Below are 19,728 nucleotides of genomic sequence, written 5' to 3'. Positions count from 1 at the left end.
TAATAAAGTAATAAATACAGTTATGAAGAACACAAACAGGTACTCTCCTACCTGGTGCAACTGCTTTGAATTTTTTCAGGAGTCGGATGTGAGTTTCAGGTTTAAGGCTATGGTTCACCACGTCTGAGCAGCCACAGTTTTCCAGGAGTGTAAAATAGTAAAGCAAGCGCTGGTGATCTTGGCCTTCAATACTTGGGTAAACATATTTAGCCATGTGTTCATGAAAAGTTTCAGGGCTGGTTTTCAAAGTCTCAAACAGACCAAGACTTTGTGCTCTTTCTTCTATTTGCAGTGTCGATAACCTGTGTTTAGAAGTAACTTTTGCTTAAAGGCCTGGATGTGCCATGAAAGACTCCTACAGCTGCACAGCTGGGAGACAGGACAATCCTTCCCTCTCTTTAGGGTCTCACTCACAAACATTTAGATAATTGTACACTCTATAAACAAAAGCTAAGCGACTCTTGTATTTCCCGATCCTGTTACCTTGGACACGCAGATTAAGGGTTATGAATCCTGAAGTGGAATTTTAAGCAGGATTTCACATCTGTGAGTATAGCTATATGTAAAAGGAAAAATACATCCAGGATATGTGTAAAGGAAGACTTTATTAAGCAAACTAACCAGCTGATTGTGGCTGAATGATGTTCAAAGATCCTACTGCCCAGTTAGAAGCTGTCCCTATCCATTACATTCTGTTTTCTATAGCTGATGAGTACCTGTGCTCAACTTGAGATATTATCACTGAAAATTGGCTCTTGTCCAGCAATTAATCTATTAGGCACTATTATTCATGCTTAGGACAGTTTGCCAAGACTCTGACAGTTTAACAAGTTGCTTCTCAAACTGTCATCCACGAATGCTTATGAAAGTATCAGTAAGCCTTGGATTGACCTCAGTCAGTCTCACTGCTTCAGGAAATTCTTTCCTGAATCTTTTGAAAAGAATACATTAGCTCTTTCACAGTATGAATTCAGACACCTCCAGCTGACTAGATAAAAGATAATCACTCCTTTTTCCCTCAGCTGCGAGAAAAATGGGTGCATATCATCTTAAGTTTATCTTTCTCCACTGAAAGTTTTACTTAAATCTGAGGAAAGAAGTAACCTACAGATGATTACCACCTTCAGTCCCTCATGAGCCCAATCATATGGCACATTAGATAGTACATTTAATTTGGAAATCTGATGTCTTCTTACACCATTTGATTTTCCTGTACTTTAAAACTGATTAAATTAGAATTTCATCATTTCCCTCCCCAAATACACATGCTATTAGTGTTTCTCTTTAATATCCAAGTAAAATGTCTCTGTATCATTCTTAAAGGCGATTTTGTTATAGCAAACACCACAAACACAACCTTCTCAGTTTAAAAATCAACTGATTTCTTAGGGAGAATAGGATATTTTTTAGTTATTTTTACATCTGTGACCTATCCCAAGATGGTTAACGTTGCAAACATCCTTTTAATTCTACAGATTCTTCTTATTTGTTAATTTTTCTACAATATTAATGAAAACAAGTATGATATTAATAGAAATAAAGTACCATTCACTCTTCATATTGGGGAAAGCAGACATTTGGACCTGATGTATTTCAAGACTGTGATATGACTATTTTTTTGTGTTCATACCCCAAGTTCAAATTAAAAGCTAGTTGAGCATTAAATTATATGAACGAGATTGGCAGATGTTTGCAGTGTTTTCAGGGCAGGGCTGACTGCAGATAGGAAGAGTTTATGGTGCTGTTCAGAACAAGAGGTTCTGTGATAGACAAAAGTTCGTGTTGCTGAAATAATAAATTGCATTTTATAGAGTTTTGATAATCAAATGTGATCAGATTTCTCAAAAGAAATAAATTTCCTCTTAATTTTTATAAAATGTCATTCTTAACAATTTTCAGACTCATATTCCACAAAAAAAGTCATAATTCTTTGTCATCAAGTAATCAAAAAATAGTTAATACAAACTATGTTAATTCAAACTATGAAGCTCTTTTGAGCTTCTCCCTGTGTAAAGTGGCTTACAGAAATACTGCATATTTGGTTAAAGAGATTAAGTCTTAGAATAAACTTGATTTCAGTTCAGAATGAATGCATAATGAAACATCTATTATTAATGCCATAATCCCAAGACTCAAATATACTGTAATGGTCATTTGCTGTCAATCAATTTTAAAATGAGATTTTGATACAAAAATATACTCAGTAGCATATTATGCTATTATACATCAACTTTTAAGACTTTCTTTGAATTTCACTAGAGAAAATATGGTTACTCTGTACTTCTGTGATTTCAGAATTCTATGAATACTAACTCAAGGAGGACAAGAACAAAGAAAACAATAGAAAACTGTTACAAAACACCTGAGGTAATATTCGAGTCCCAGAGAAGGCAGCTGCCTCTTTCACACTCAGCCCAGTGTTGCCATGTTTATATCCTGACTGTCTGTTTTGTTTATAGCAGTAAATAATTTAGCAGCATAAAAATTCAGAGAGTATGACTTCTCTGCTTTCTGGAGGAAGTAAAGAAGATTTCAGAACATTATTTCATCTTCTCCAGACAATTCATCAGGCTTTGTTTTTTATCCCTCATATTTCATAATATGTTTCAATGCTTTTTAATTAATAGTTAATGTTAAGAAAGGTACCAGCACTGCTGCAAGGTAAAAGTGCTTTAAGAATGTAACACTTGAAACAAACCAAATTAATTTTATCATATCTGTCAGAACAGTAGGTAAGAGCTGCTGCATTAAACACAGAGTTCTACATCACTGTCATCTGCATGTGCTATTCAGGCAAGTAGCTTGGTCTTCCATCAAATGGGTTTATTCCTCTTTCAGTAGGCAAAAACTGCCTGACATGATGTAAGAGGTTAAAATAAATAAATAAATTTTAAAATAAAGGCCCTGAAGCCACTGTGGAATAGATATTATAAGCACCCGTCCCCTTATGCCACACCAGTGCCAGGTTTGGTCTGCCATAATCTTTTAGGCTAGAACAGTTTCAGTAAAACATTGTTAAAAGAAAAAGTTTGCTTCTATCAAAAAATGAAACTGATATGTACAGATGCACAATGTGAATAGGGATATATTTATTTCCTCTATTATGTAGACTAGAGGTCAATAAAGAACAAAAAAAAAAGTAAAAGATAGAGAAACTATCAGGCTTCAGGATATATTACAGGACTGTAAGGGTAACTACAGGATAAGTTGTTACTGGAAGAAAACTAAACATTCAAAGTTGTGGAAACTTGAACACTGAAACAAAGTCCTGGAATACTCTTAAGAAGAGTAAGACACGCATGGACTTTTAACCTTGCCTGCAACAGCAGTTTTCACAGCTGGCTGCAGAAGCATTACGTGGAAAAGACAAAAATTCCCAACACAAGACAAATGAACACACAACCCAAATTCCACCTCCAATATAATTCAATTCTGCCACACATTAGCATTTACTTCTGTGTAACAGAATTGTGTGCGCATTTGCAGAGGAGACAACTTACCCACTGTCAGTGAACAAAAATTCCAGATGGGTCATATAAACTTCCCAAAGTGGAACATTGTATCGCTGAGCCAAAGAAACAGCAATTTTATAGACATTTTCTTCAAGTGTCCTGGTAGAGGAGAGACATGAGAGAAAATAAGGAAAAGTTAGTTAAGCCCTATGAGACATGAAAGAATATAATGTAATATGAATATGAACATTTTCATGTAATATGAAAATAATGCTTACGTTAGAAAACTCACTATGTCTTTTTCATAAAACAAGAACATATAAAAATTTTAAAATAAAAATAGATTAAGTGTGTCTTTCTGCATTTACTTATACTTGGTGCTCCATTTGGGGAAAAAATAGAAGAAAAGAAAGCTACAAATATATTCCAAAGACAGGAACCTACTCCACAAACACTGGTTCTCAATGGCAATTTCTACTCAACGCTGTGCTAAAGCAAAAATCTCAGTTTTCATTCCATTTTAATTGCAAAGTGATGAAGGATGTAACTCATCACAGTTAGCATTTGTTTGATTTAGTTGCAACACCAATGATGTTTTAGCACAACTGGTATATAAATCCTCAAAGCTCTTCCTCGTAGTTCACACACAAAACCACTCCTAGTATTTGTAGACTAAAAGGTGTGAAGATGTCCAGCTCATTCTGTCCTAAAATATTAAAAACTGCTCTTCTGTTAATGCAAAAACCCTTTGTTAATGCATAAACCCCCTCTTTGCTAAACAATAGATGGAGAATATGGTAAAATATGAAAGCCTAAAGTTAACTTCATACTAATCTTTACTAACCTAGTCTAGTATGGTACAAATAGAGATGAATGGTTCCTGTTTCTAGGCTGGCATAGAAGCAATAGTAATAAGGCTAATCCTGGGATTTTTGGGTTTTGGTTTCAGTTTGGTTGGGTTGGGTCTTTTCAGGATAATTCCAATAAAAACACTATCTCTGTGTAATTACTTCCTCATAGGCTGTCATGAACAACTTCTTTAAAATGTACTTAATGTGAATCCTTAAGGAGGCTCTGCCTGAGCAGGGAGGTTGGGCAAGATGACCTCCAGAGGCCTCTTCCACGCTGAGGCACTCTAGTGATTCAGTGGAAGAGGAAGATGGTATGAATGCTTTAGCTGTAAAATAATCCAGTCAATCATACAAATCAGGAGTGGCTCCTGGATCTAGTGGGATCCTTTCCTCCTGGAACTTTATAAGCTATACCACAATCCTCCCTTCCTGTCTAAGAGTGGCATGCAGTAGCAACCTAAGGCAGTGGTGGTTTGGGGAAATTATACCATATAAATGAAGAACAGTACAAGCAATTTATTCATTGTTGAGGTAATGACAAAAGCAAGCAGCTATTGCACAGTGAAAAGCTGAAAAATATGTCCATTACTTTGCAAAGATAACTTTCTTTTACACGCCCCTTTTCAATCCCAGCCACGACTGCCTGTCGGTGTGAGCCCAAGGACTGCCAAAGGAATCCTCACTGAAGGTGAGCACAGGCACACTTTGGATGGATTTTGGTGTTGTCTCCCCAAGACTATTGCAAACCCAATAAACAACAGCCTCCAAAGACATACACCAGATACAGAAGATAAAACAGACAGCTACTGGTTAGCTAGTTTTAGCAAATTGCTCCTTCTAGTACACAGATGTTTTGTAAATAAGATGCAATCTTTTCCAGGTGTTGTTCCCTCAAATAGCACTTCATAAAAGATTAAAAAACATGAGGTGCTTAAAAAAAAATAAGAACAAATATGCTACACAATTACATTGAATTTGTGCATTTTTTCCATTAGAAAATGCAGATTAAGACTCCACTGAGAAGATTAAAGCAAAGAAGCTGCAAGCTGAACAAATAATCACCTAGATCTTTGCAACTGCCCAATATGGAAGTGCCACTTCTAACCTTTTCATATTGTGTTTTCACCTCTACTTACTGTAAGGAATTTTCTCTTCATATTTATTTTACAAGAGACAGTATCTATAAACTCTTGGATGACAATGTAAGTAACCCTTCTGTAATCAAAGGAAGTATCTGTAATAAGAGAAGACTACTTGTACTGAAGTTGCTGTAGGTAGTCATCAAGATGTAGCCTAGTGACACACTAGACAGATATGCTTAGTAACAATATATACAAAGAAGGCAATTCCAATGTAAATATTAAAGGATGATTAAAAGTTATTTTTATGAATGCAGTGACAAAGTCTGTGCAGGTACAGATTTCACTCTTCCTCTGACAGTCTGTCAACTAGTCAGCTGTGACTGTCCCTAAAACATAAGTCATATTCATGACTTGTTCACAGCTTGAAGTACCTGCATGCAGATATTAATTAAGTGTAGTTTTATTATGAAAAATACTATCCTATATCTTACTTTTTTTCTATTTTAGATTTCTGAAAAGTGAGATAAAAGCATGCTAAATATCAGAACATATGTGGTGAAGTACTTCCAAATGACCACAGGGAAAAAATACAGTGATGTACAGCAGTTCTAACTAAATTATTAAGAATAAAACACAGTTTAACAACTTTTTTTTTTTCAACTATAGTTCATTCCAAAATTTGATGCATGGACATACCCTAATAGATTGCTAGGGCAGGTTTACAGGAGATGAAAGGAAGAGACCAAACCTTCACCTATGCTCTGCTTTTATTAATCCCTGATTAACTTTAATATTAGCAGTTAGTAAATAAAGAGTTATAGATTCAATTATAAATCCATTTATTTGACCAACATTTCATTTAAGTAGAGCAGTTACACAGAAAAAGCTCCAATTGTAGCAGCATTACAGTGTAAATCTCAAAAGCAAGTAAATTATCTCTTTAAAGGTCAGCACTACTTTCAATTTACTCTCCTAATTTAAAGCTTAAAGCTATTCTATTCTGAAACAGAGAAAACAAACCTAATACACATTACTTACTCTGCCAATCCTAGTATTGTTTCTCTCTTGTACTGTGCATCTGCTGTAAATCTCTGCACGTCCACTCCTTTGCCAAGTCCTTGCAGAGTCTGAGCCTGAGTGAAGTCCAGCAGCCGTTCATTGTAGTAATGCAGCTGATTTATCAAACTGGTGATTTCCTCAGGCCAGTCTGTCTGGGCATACTGAGTAACATGCTTTGTGACCATCTGAATCAACTCTTTTGGATCAGCCTGCAAAAATACAGACAACAAACTAAAAATCCCTGTTAATTCTGAACAAAAAATTATCATTATATAACTGATCCCTGTGTTAAGAACTAGGAGAATTGTTTTCATTTCTGAAAAAATTTAAGTAAACAAAATTTAAAATTTTCTGTAAGGCCCATGTGCTCTGATATTATAATTTATCCTTTTGGAATGTTTTAGACTATTCCATATGATACAAATATTTTAAAAAACCCCAAACTTACCTCAGCAAATTAACAGTAACAAATGTTTCACTATGACTGAATTTATTTGTTTTTAAATTCCTCATTTTTATTTACATTGAACTAGGCAACTGATTCATCAAACACTAAAGTTAAAGAAAAGTTACTGAATTCCTGATACACTTCTATTATACAGGATTGAAGAGAGGAGTAGCTTTTAAGTGTTGAGAACTAATACTTTCAAGTATTAGTATAGAAGTATTGCAGGATCCAGAAGTATTGCAGGATCCAGAAATTACTCGAAGCATTGCCTACACCGTGAATCTTCAAAGAATAAAGTACTGATCATCTATGGACTACAGCAACCTCACTTTTCAAAATACCCTAATCACAAATAAAACTTACTTTTCTGTGTTAGAAATTACACACCAAGTGCATCTTTTATAATCTCATTAATTTCTGTAGCCAAAAATCCTCATAGCAAAGCAACAATTTGGATCACGAAGCATGAAAAATGAATGCATGTACTGTGGAGTGTGCCAATTTATCTCAGCATCTGGACAGTAGCTATGTCTAGGCACCTCCACTTGAACAGAGCTGTGTGTAACATCTAAACACCTGGCTTACTCGATACCTTGATTTCTCTCTTCCATAGAAAATGAGGGCACCTGCAGCTCAATGCCCAAAAATGCACTGTGACTTCTGTGTGGCATCCACTGAGGAAGGGGTACCTCCAAAAGAGCCACTAAAAAATACCTTGGGATACCAGTGTGGATGAAATATTTCCTTAAGAGAAACAGCTGATGTAACTGCTGTGATCTCAAAAATGTTTATTGTGCCCAAGCAATATACTTCAGCTTTTTACTACAGAATTATTCTGCTACATGAGAAGATAAACTTGTGAACATTGACTAGAGTGCACAGCTGGGTAAAACATGCACCAAAAGTTTAAACCTTGAGGCATGCTTTATTTTTTCTGTGACTTGCTGGTCATTCTAAATTGATTTTTTTCCAAGTATCTTAATTGACAGTCTGCTCACCAAGTCACATTAAATGCTACAGGGCATCCTTTTTCCTCTCCATTCTACACTTCTGAAGCCCTCCAAACATTGCAAACCCATTGGTTTTATAAACAACAGCAGCACTTCTTTCAAGGCTGCTTAGGAGATTGGTAGTAGAATAATAAAACTTCACAAAAAGAGACAGGCAAGCAGAGCAGTGCCTCTACAACACAATTATATCAGCTGGAAACCCATCCACAACTTATTATGTACCCTGGTATCTCATTCTATCTGATACACTAGAAAACAGAGCATGGAGACAGAGTAAGTCAGAGCAAGACAGGGAAACATGTTTAACATAACTGCCTAAAACCTCCAGTCCACTGAGAAAGGCAGGTTCCTCAGACAACTTACGGGAGTAAATTTGCTCTCTTTTATTAGCTTTCCTCTCTCTCCATTAAGGCCCCATTTGTGATATTTCTGTAAAAGCACCTGTGTGTGATCTTCCTTGCTGCCTGTTTATAGTCCCAAGGACCTTATTTGGAAATAATGTCTTGGAAGCTACTTACTAATGTCAAATTTAGAATAAAAGAATCTTACACTATGTGAATACCCATGTGTATATAACCCCACATATATATGGCAAAATAAAGTGCAAACTCTTCAATCTAGAAGATAAAAATTACACATTTAGATTAAGAAAACACAACTGAAGTTTTTTTACTGCAAGTAGTTTCCAAGTAGATTTTACTGCAAGTAGATTTCCACCAGAAATCTTTCAATCAAGTGTTATCCTCTTATCTCTTAAAAAACCTACGGCCCAAACTGTCGCAGCATATGAATCCGAAATTCGAGAAATCCCACAGTCTTCTGTTTGGTATCAAGATGCACTGAACTTGTATTTCTTAAGTATTCATTTTTTAACATCTTCACATTTTTAATAATACATATCTTTTAGAAGAAAAGCAAAACTGTTTCTACATCCATTAGATAGCTAATTAAATTAGACATGATGCTTGTTCTAATGAACAGTAAGAGAGAAAAATCACTACAACTGCATCACCAGTTTTCAAAAAATGTTTTTTAACAAATTTTGATTGAAAAAACTGTAACAACTAGCTAGTAACAGTACCTGGCCATGAAGAAAATCAGCAAAATCAATCAAGTCTGAATCTTACTGCAACATTCACAGAGTTTTCAATCCTTAGACATTTTTCAAATTGTAACAGACAGCAATTTGTGTAAATACAAAATAATTTTGACAAGTAAGACCAATAAGATGCCATATTCAACTTGCTCCCTTTATAACATCACCTGTCAAAAACCACACCAACAACCCGCAAAGAGCTACTACACAATTCTGTTGGTTTTCCAGAGTCCTTCAGTCAGTTAGAAATTGTGCTTAGTTGTCCAACTTCCCAGTTTGCCAGATAATCTTCTCCAGTACTTCTAGACAAATGTTTGAAAAAAGCTTTCTCTCCTGTGATCATGCAGGAAGGGCATTTTACATGCATACATTGTAAACACAGGGTAAGTTTCCAAAGAAGTCACAAGAGCTGACCCAAATGTATTAAACCCTTAACTCAGAAGCCTCCCTGGCATTGCCAGGGGAAAACCCACAGGAACCCTCTGTCAATGCATTTCACTCAGCTCTTGGGCTAACACCATATATGTGCTGACAGAGGCCTTACTTAGGAATTAAGAAAAAACCACAAAATTAAGAGGGGAAAAAAAGCACACATCACTTTAGCATAAAGCTAATTTAATTTCATGCTCTTAGATATGATTTACTCAGCACAGGTCAGGCTTCTATCCCTATTGCCCCACTGGTCATTACCAATAAGCCTCAGCAGGGATTCAGGGTCCACCTGAGTAAATGTTTTAAAGCAGTTCTGTTTTGATCACCCTCTGGAAGTGACATCAGTGAAGTCTCTTAATACGTATGTCACTGTGATAGTATAAAAGCAACACTGGTTTTATAAACAAATAGGAGAATTTGATCTTGGAATGTCTTCATTCTTATGCCTGAGTTAATCTTCAATTTTTGTGGCTTTTTTTCCTGGCAAGTTGGTATGTCTTTTTTCCTCTTCCAATCTATTTAAGACTTAATTCAGTCATACACATCAGAAACAAATAAACAAAATTAAAAAATGTATGAGCTATTATGCTGCTCCTCTCCTGCTCAGGAAGTGGCAATAATTTTACAACTATGGTAATATTAATAAAAAAAAATAATAAAATAACAAAAGAAAAAATAAAATGCTCTACTGTGAACACTTTATCTATAATAATAGATCACTCTAAGGCTATTTGGCTTGCTTACTGCTTGTAAGACCAAGAATCCATCCAACTGTTCTTAAATTACATACTATTCTTTTGATTCTGTTTTTAATGTAAATAATATACAGACTGCAATACAGAAATGATCAGAAAAACTGATCAGAAAAACTGCTTAGATCAGAGGCCAATCTGCTCATAATCATCTCAAAGACAAAACTGACACTGTGGATCTCTCTGGATTGAGGTTGCAGAGCATTTCCATCACCTTTTAATCTTTTGGCAATGGGCAAAAGCTGCCACTGCAGTCAGCCACAGAAATCCAAAGGGGAGGCAGAGGACAGGCTCCCTTGTGCCCAGATCCCTGTAACATCAGGTTTGTTTTACACCATTTTAAGCAATCCTAAGAAAGGTATCATGCTCCAGAAGGTGACACATACACCAAGCAAAATCCTCATGGTTAGCAAAACAAGGAGATGACAGCACATGAGCAAGGGCGACCAGGGAGCAGCGTGTAACGCTCCTGCTGCAGACACAGGTATACTTTGCCCATTTCCCTGCCTCTGCAGTTGCTGCCCATCACCAGTGCAGCTGGGAACCAAACCACACCTCCAGAACACATTCATATTTCAGAAAGAAGAACTCTCCCTAATCCTTGCAGCAACTGCCGCAGTCCTTGTAGCAAGAGATTCAATGTGCAACAAATTTGATGGAGGGGAAGGCAAGAAAAAAAGAATGAAGTGAAGCACATAAGACAATAATTTTCCTCACATACTGAAGCAGAAAAAAAGATTTACAGGAACAAAATAGTTCACCCAAGAAGTAAAATCTGGAACATGCCTGTTCACTCAAGAAATACACTCCATCTCTCCACAGGACAGCTTTTGATTAATTAAATTATTGACACATATCTTCAACTGTAACTTTTGTCATGCCGTGAATCAAAAGTACTTCAACTTAGATGCAGCATCACATGAATTTGGGGTAGCCAACCTTCCATATCACAACTGTCTCACATTCGACCTGCCCAAAGCAAAAGATAAAACGTGTGGCTAAATCGGAAGACCAGAACATCTCAGAAATAAACCTTTACTGTCACACCATTCAACTGCAAGGATACCTCAAGATTATTGTCCTTCCACTGATGCAGCTACATGCATTGTGTGACAACAGTTTTGCTCAGGATCAGCTTTCACGACCATTTTTAAAAAGGGTACAGGAAGCAGCAGATCTCATCACTCACCAGTGAAATCACACGAGGTCAATATAAAAGAATACCTACCAGAATACCTAATGTAAGCTACAAGATGCATCAGGATCAAGTTGTACAAACTTATTTAAAAAATGAAATAGAGAATCTATTGCGCATCTTATCTCTATTCTTAAACCTCTAAGTTTTACACATTCAGACATTAAAACAATGTTCTGTTTCAGATTTAAAATCTTAAATAATCAGATTTTTTTTTTTTTGTAACATACTCTAATGTCTCAGCTATAATTAATTATAATGGTTTTAAAGCCTGTCCATACTCTTAAAGAAATGCTTCTGACCACAGTATGGTACATGGTACTTGCAAACAAGGTATTTCCTACTGTACTAAAAAATTTGTATCTGGATTATGTAGATACAGGAAGGCAGCTGTGGATTTAAATTCCCTAGCCTCCCTTCCTTCCTTTACCACAGATTTCATGCAGATGTATCTTTTTTTTTCCTGAATGTTTATTCCAGATGTATGACTGTTGCTGCAGGAATTAAAAAAAAAAAAAAAAAAAGGCATGAGGCTGCTGTTCCATAATAAAAAAAAAAAGTAATTGGAAATGTGGTCCGGGCAGTTGTTTCTACAGTTATGTTAAGTGACTTGTGTTTGAAGAGTTGAACAAATTGCTCTAGTGCCGTTTTCATAGAACAGTAGAATGGTTTGGATTGGAAGAGACGTTAGAGATCCTCTTGTTCCAAGACCCCTGCCGTGGGCAGAGACAGCTGAAACTCAACCAAGTTGCTCAGAGCCCCATCCAAACTGGCTCTGAAGACTTCCAGGAATGGGGCATCCACACCTTTTCAACACAACCTGTTCCAGTGCCTCACCACATTCACATTGAAGAATTTCTTCCTTATACCTAATCTAAATCTACCCTCTTTTCGGTTTAAACCAAATTTAAACCTTCCCTCTTTCAGTTTAAATCTATTCTTCCTTGTCTGGTCACTACATGCCCTTGTAAGAAGTCCCTCTCCAGATCTCTTGTAGCCCCTTCAGGTACTGGAAGGTGCTGTGAGGTCTCTCCAGATCCTTCTCTTCTCCAGGCTGAACAACCTCAACCCTCTCAGACTTTCCTTGTAAGAGAGGTGCTCCAGCCCTCTGAGCATCTCTGTGGCCTCCTCTGGACCTATTTCAACAGGTCCATGTCCATTTTGAGGTTCTGGCCTCAGGGCTGGACACAACACTGCAGGAAGGGTCCCACAAGAGTGAAGAGGCAGAATCCCCTCCTCGCCCTGCTGCCCACACTGCTTTTGATGCAGCCCAAGACAGAATTTGCTTTCTCAGTTGCGAGCACACATCACTGGCTGATGCTGGGCTCCTCCTCACAGAATCACTTTTTTGTTTTGATGTCTATCAGCTATTCCAAAAACAATGAGGAATAATTCCTCCCAAGAGTAAATGTTTTCATAGGTTTTTTCCTACCTTGTACTCTCTTACAGATTTTCTGATTGATAAGTCAGGTTTAGGTAGAAAAATCTCATCATTTCATCTGACAGCTCTTTTAGTGAAAATAACACATGATATATAAAAGGTTAGTGTCAACTGAAAGAACATTTCTGAAAATAGAAAATTACTACATGGTTTTGAGTGAAGTGCCTACTAAATTCATAGCATATAATTCATTTGCCATCTGCAGTCAGCATTACTCTAGGTAAATAAGTGCCATGTTTTTGGTAATAATCCTAACCTTCTGTCTATCTCCCTTTTGTCTAAAAAACAAATCACTGTGCTTTCTTTTTGAATAAATGATGTAATTGGCTATTCTTTCAGAATGTGTCTTTAATCTTGACCTATATGGCAGCAACTGTAGTCATATACAGACTTTGGGAGAAGCATACACTCCTACTGCAAAACTTTACTGCAGTATTATGTAATTTCTGTTTAAGTACAATACTGTTTCTTTTTAATTTGTACTGTTACTTGACTTGATACATGCAAATATTCCTATATCTTACTAATTTAAAGGTTAAAAACTAGATATCCCATGAGTTACAAAAACACTTAACTTCCTCTTCCCTGACAGCTATTAAAATGCCAGAAGTCATTTTTCATCCTGATCCAAGAGCACTGCTAGCACTTCTGAGAAGTACAGGTTTCTCAGTGACCACCTAAGCATTGCATATCCCAATCCTTATGTTATTGGGATATACATTTTCATTAGGAGTTTCCTCAGCTAAATACAGAGGCCAATCTAGTACTTAGCCTCACTTCTCCAAGATGTAAAAAAATAAAACCACCAACCCAAACCTACCAACCAACAAACCCCACCAGCAAGGAGTCAAACAACTGAAAAACAAAGGAATGGAGAAGCCTACTCTCTCACTCGATGGCAATTCAGCAGTTGAAAGGTAACCTATATTGCCAACTCAGATGAATGAAATTTTGCTAAAATGTTCTTAATAATTAGATGACTAGCAAATTTCAAGCAGGTTGCCTGCAAAATCCATGATGCTCACTGTCTGGAGAAAACAGTCACAGAAACTTGGAAAAGGAATGTAAAAGAGAAGATAAAGTCACTTGACTAGGGTAAGATTGCTTCAAAAAGCTGTTGATCACTTCTGTACTGTTTCCCAGAGAGGAACAAAACCTTTCACAAGAAGGAAAACATTAGCACTTATCCCAGCTATCTCCCTCAAATGAAAAATCACTACTACGTCTCCAGAGAAACGTGAGCAAGCTAAAACTCAACCCTCTGCTGAAATGAAAGGCTAGTTTGAAGATCCTCTTTTCTAAAAGAAAATTTCTGAACAGCTGTCTAAAGAACAACACTTACTCTGCTTTCAGAAGTAGGATTTGACAGAATAGCTCATATAACCCTTGAGAAACAGAAGTAGGATTTGACAGAATAGCTCACATAACCCTTGAGAAACAGAAATAAGCAAGACTGTAAGCATCTCATTTTGTAAGTACACTTTATCTTGAAGAAATGAAATAGGGGAATGTGGGCAACACCTAACAACTATTTAACAATAGGTATTTTCTGAGTCACCTAAATATTACTTGGTACCAAGGAAGATGAGGAACTGTGAAACACTGGCATATCTGTATCAAACACATCACAACCAAAAGAATCTACTTGTCTCAATCTGGCTGTGATGTCCCTAATTGCTGGATTAGTTTTTCAGGGATCATACCACAAGATGTTCAAAACTAACCAAATTTGCAGGTAGTTCAGGAGAGCTTAATTGAGCTTTAAGCCTTTCGAAACACCACAGTTTAGTGAGTTCTCCATTTTTGTTAGTTTAGATATTCACTCATTTTTAAAATATGTGATTATGTGTTGAGACATCACTGAAAAGTAAGCAAATCAAGAGGAAAACTCACAAAATATGACCAGCTAGAAAGGAAATTTTTAGTGCTAAATAAAGCACCAGGAATGTGTTTTATAAAGAATGATAAACTGATAGAAAAAATTCTGAAAAGTGCTCAAAATCAGGAAGCCAGCTAGAGAAGTGGCAGGATCCCATGGAGAAAAGGTGTGGAAGGAGCAGTCACAGGTAAGTCCATAGCAGTAGGAATCACGAGATCTTTGTGTCAGCCCTCACTGCTGAAGGTGTGGGGAGAGAACTCAGAGGAGCCCCATGAGTGAAATCAATCTGGAAGGTGTCAGTTACGTGCTTGCACACCTGACCAGCTGGCATTCATCCCTCAGTTCTGAAGGAACACAAATGTGAAATTATGTTAAATGGCAGGCCAAGGTATATTAACAAATATTTTTAAAAATAACACGCCAGAGTGCAAATTCCATAGGATATAAAAGGGATCTTCATAGGGATTGTAGCCCAGTATGTCAAATGTCCATCCCTAGTAAGACGGCAGAATATATAACAAATATTAAAATCATTGGGCATTAAGAAATAGGTGAGAAAAGATCAGCATGGCCTCTGTTCACTGGCTGGAGGGCTATGAGGGTATCAAACAGCACACAGACAAACTGAATCAAATACACAGAAATCTTGCAAAATACTTTCACAAGTTTCCACACTGAAGTCCAACCAGAAAACTGAAGTGATTAATGGATTGGAAGAATTGTCCTTTCACTAACTGAAATCTGGTGAAACAAGAGATAGAAGCTTGGAGATCACTTTTCAGAGAGGAAAGAGTCAACAGCAAGTCCTGCAGAGGCAGGTTTTGAGAACACTTTTATTCAGAATCCATTACTGATGATCTAGAGAAGGATTCTGATACTAGGGTCTTTGAATTCTCCCCAGATCAGTTGTTAGTCTGCCTGGTAGTCCCATTCATTCTGCCTTCTGCCACTGCCCTCCTTTTCCTTGGTTCTCCTTTCCATCACAGACTCTACACACACAAAGGAAGACCAATGGGAGAGTCAATAGTGCGACATAAATACAAGGAATTATACACTCATCTCTCCCAGTTTTGCTTTTCTAACTATCAGGTATGCACTAGACTTGGAAACAGAAACATACATCAAATTCAATAAATTCACCTGCCAAGTGTTAACCAGTATCAGTACCTGAACATGTATAAACTTGTTATTAACATGTCAGTAGCGTAGGATATAAAACAATAGGAAGTATTAGGCATAACCAGCAGCATGAAAGAGAAGTGGAGCAACCCAAAGACCAGCAAAGAAACTTGAACTTGATGCGGAACATACAACAGAAATTTCCAACAGTGAAACAACAGGGAAAAATTACACTGCCAAATGAAACTTGATAGTTTTCAACATCACAAGCAAAACACAAAGAAGGGCCGGAGATGAGGGCTTGAATCAGGAATTAAAAAAAAACAAGTTTTAAGTCCATCATAGGCCTAAAAAAGAGCCATTTTACCATCTACAGCAGCCTTAGTGCTAGCCATTGCATTTATGAATGGAAAGCTGAATGTCCAGACAAAATGAAACAAGACTGCCTGACACAGTTTGTCAGTTTTGCATGTTAGTTATGCACATGATGTAAAACATTATGTACATAAATCCAAGTTGAGATTAAAAATGTATATATTATCTCTAGTAAACTGAAGTCGTAATTTAGGAATGTGACAGAATATGCAAAACAATATGCAACTGTTTAATGAGCATCCCCGTAAAAGATTTAGAGATTACCTCATGTGTAGAGACTTAAGCTTTAGCTGCACTAGAGTGCCAGGTTAAAGCCATTAAGACCTTATCTAGTATGGGTAATAGATCTGTTATCAAATGCATCAGATCTCACTCCCTTTTTCCTGTATGCAGTCTTCTTATATATTATCTATTTCCATTTCAAATTAAGTCTTTATTTTCAACATCCTATATTTGGAATATTACATAAAGCCGTAGAATACAGACCATGGCTGGGAGTTTTACTTCTCTCTCTCTAAAATATTAATAATTAATATTAATTATAATATTATACATATTTATAATTTATATCAACCTTACACAAATAAGCACAAAACCTTGGGAGCCAGGTGAAGCTGGCAGAATGAAAACCTGGCAGAATGAAAACCTGGCAGACCAACAGAAATTTCTACACATTTCATTCTAAGTTCAAGGCACTCCTCTTTTGACCAAATGTTGCCTCTTAGAGATGTTGATAGAGGCTTTCCAAAGCAGCAAGCAACACAAAAGGGAAGCAGATTAAGTGCACAGAGCACAAATTCACCGCATGAATGTACCTTGTCATAGTGGCTAAATACAGATCAGGCTAAATATTTATCAGGGTATTTAACTCTGTGGGACTGAACTCCCAGCTTCTTCACCAATTCTAGGCCACAACATGAGAATCATCACTAAGGAGAATCTCTGAACTTACCAGTTCAACATACTGTCAGTTGCCATGCACAAAAGGACAGGAATCAAACTCACCTTCTTGAATGAAAATTAACATATATAAGGGAAGAAAATAAAACACTAAGAATTTTCTGCTAACAGCATTTTTTCTCATCTGCCATTATGTGCAAATTCCTGCTCCCCTCTGCAACTTGGCAGTATTTGTTGTACCTGCTGTTTGATGCTCCAAGAAAAAGCTTGCCCCCTCAGCTGAGGTCAGTAAAATAATCCTCTTCAAAACAACAGAAACACCAGCAACAGAGTATTAGCTTGAGGACAGGAATGTAACATATTAATTAACCTCAGGATAATTAAGCATTTTCACTCCCTTCTAGAGTAAACAATTTATTCTGGTCAATTATCAGATCACCAGGATAGGCCAAATGAGAAGATAAGCTGCTAACAAGAAGAATTAGCCAGCAAATTTCTTGGTCAGTTTTACAGCTTTTCTTCTTGTTCATCAAAACTGTGAATTAGTGAGAGGTGAATCAGAGTGGCAGCAGGGCAATAGCCTGGATGCTGTGCAAGCAAGGTTCAGCAAGAGCTGAAATAGGCATATTACCAACCCTTCTAGCCACAAATGCAAAAGCACAGCACCACAGGGGCTGCAATAAAAGACAATCCCACCCTGTTACAGACCTAAACCAAAAATCAGTACAGGTCCTCAAAGGGTAATTAGTCTCCTTATACCGCTACATTCCACACATATTCCATTTCTGGAAATTTTGCTCTACTCTTCTGACCTTTATCTGCAGTTTTCTTACATTGGAGAGCTCCTTTAACATATTCCTCAAGACAAGAAAGTAATATAGCTCAGATGCCTCAAACTGTGACTGCTATGTTTATGTTACCATAACAACTAAAATTTGAAATTGTCTTGGGCACAAAATGAAAGTAATACTTTACAGCCAAATCCCTTTGTTTGTCCTAGAAACAAAAGAATAACTTTACCAGAAACTGAAATTATTAAGATGATTTCCTTTTGGGCATCAGCAGTACAAGTTACAGTGAGAATTTCTGACAAATTATGACTCTGGTTTGATGCATAGATATCTACAGCTGTCAGTATTTCACATCACAACTAAAACAAACAAAAAAAGAAACAAGCCTTCATGCAACTCACCCAATCACTGCTTCAAAATATCTTTCTTGACTAACTGGCAAGTCTTGAAAGTCTGTCCTAGCTAATGTAAGAGGAGCTCTCCTCGCATTGCCCATTTTCCTCGTAACATTATGCTCTGTCATTTCCTTTCTACCAGCATTTCTCCTGTTCTGCCAGAGGTACTCATGAACTCTTTTCAAACAATGTCATTTTGAAATGAGAAACACAGGATGTGTAGACTTTTCTATGGTCCCATACAGTTTCCTTTAAATTCAGATAGTTTTCCAACAGTATACTCGATTCACTGGACTAGAAAAATCACAGCTACTGTGACTCAGATGCTAGTAGGCAGAAGTAAATGCTCTATCATCTTGAGGTTTCACCTTCTGAGCATGTAGCTGAAGTGCCAGATTTACTGGCCATGTAAAGAGTAAGAATGGGGAAAAACAAGGATTGGCTGTACACCCTCACCCACAAAAATGCACTCAGATACCTTTTAAGAATAATGTACAGCTTTGAGGCAGGCAAAGGACCTGGGGATGCACTTCTGCTTTCATAAACAGCCACAAGAGAAGGTGATGCAAGCCAGTGCCACAAGTCAGAAGACAATCTACTACAGAATGATACCTCCAGCTGAGTGTAACATGTTCACAGAAGTTGGAGATCTATTTTCTTTTCCTCCCATACAACTCTTAAGAAACACAAAAAAAACCCCCAAAACTCATGGCTAGATCTACTCCCATGGACAGAAATTAGAATGGCATTGATGAACCAACTTGCAGCTGGACCCATTCTTTATTACCAGCATCTAAGATGTAAACCTAAGCAAATGTCTGTTTTGCATAAAAATTAAGCATAAATTGGGCATTTAAGTCTGGCATTTAAGTTTAGCATTTTTGGTTTGGGTTTTTGGAAAAAAAACAAGTATTTTTATTTTGGTCAAAAGTATCTATTTCTATTTCTTGTTTTCTACCTCTGTGACATTCCTTCACTGAATACCCTGGGAATTAGTAACAATGAATTATAAATTAGTATTTGCCCATGTTGTATTTTTACTGGCATCCAGGCCAGCTTTAGTGGGTTTTTTTCTTGGTTTTTTTGGTGTGCTCTATACTCAATCTTCTTATACAATTGTTTTCAAATGCTATTGTTTAAGAGTAGCTTTAACACAGAGCCTACTATTGCTAGCATACAACTTAGAATCCAGTATTTATCACAGTCACATACAGTATTTTACCAAGATGGAACAAAAGATTAGCCAAAGATCACATCACAGTTAAAGAGATAAATTGCACGGTGCCATTGATAAGACTTTGCTTATTAAATGGCAATGGGAGTGCAAACAGTTCAATCTAACATCTCTGTCCTCATTGTTGTAACCTGCACTTTCCAAAGGCTTCTTAGATCTTGCTGTAAAATAGGACTGTTTAAAAAAGTTAAAGTAAGAAAAAAAAAAAACCACAAAA

General features: G+C 36.8%; 1 protein-coding gene across 3 annotated transcripts in view; it reads right to left on the bottom strand.

Annotated features, from left to right (window-relative positions):
- The window catches only part of NBAS (NBAS subunit of NRZ tethering complex), a 158,775-nt gene that overhangs the window by 54,943 nt on the left and 84,104 nt on the right, over nucleotides 1-19,728 (bottom strand). For all 3 annotated transcript variants that reach the window (XM_038130268.1, XM_038130269.1, XM_038130266.1), the window contains 3 exons: nucleotides 6,424-6,653; nucleotides 3,501-3,611; nucleotides 52-302 (listed from right to left, as the gene is read on the bottom strand). In XM_038130268.1, the coding sequence (XP_037986196.1) occupies nucleotides 52-302; nucleotides 3,501-3,611; nucleotides 6,424-6,653 (592 nt within the window). The remainder of the gene's footprint in view (nucleotides 1-51; nucleotides 303-3,500; nucleotides 3,612-6,423; nucleotides 6,654-19,728) is intronic.

This window comes from Motacilla alba, chromosome 3, assembly GCF_015832195.1.
Source record: "Motacilla alba alba isolate MOTALB_02 chromosome 3, Motacilla_alba_V1.0_pri, whole genome shotgun sequence".
NCBI classification, from domain to species: domain Eukaryota; kingdom Metazoa; phylum Chordata; class Aves; order Passeriformes; family Motacillidae; genus Motacilla; species Motacilla alba.
The sequence above is the reverse complement of the archived record's forward strand: the minus strand, read 5'-3'. Positions and strand labels throughout refer to the sequence as shown.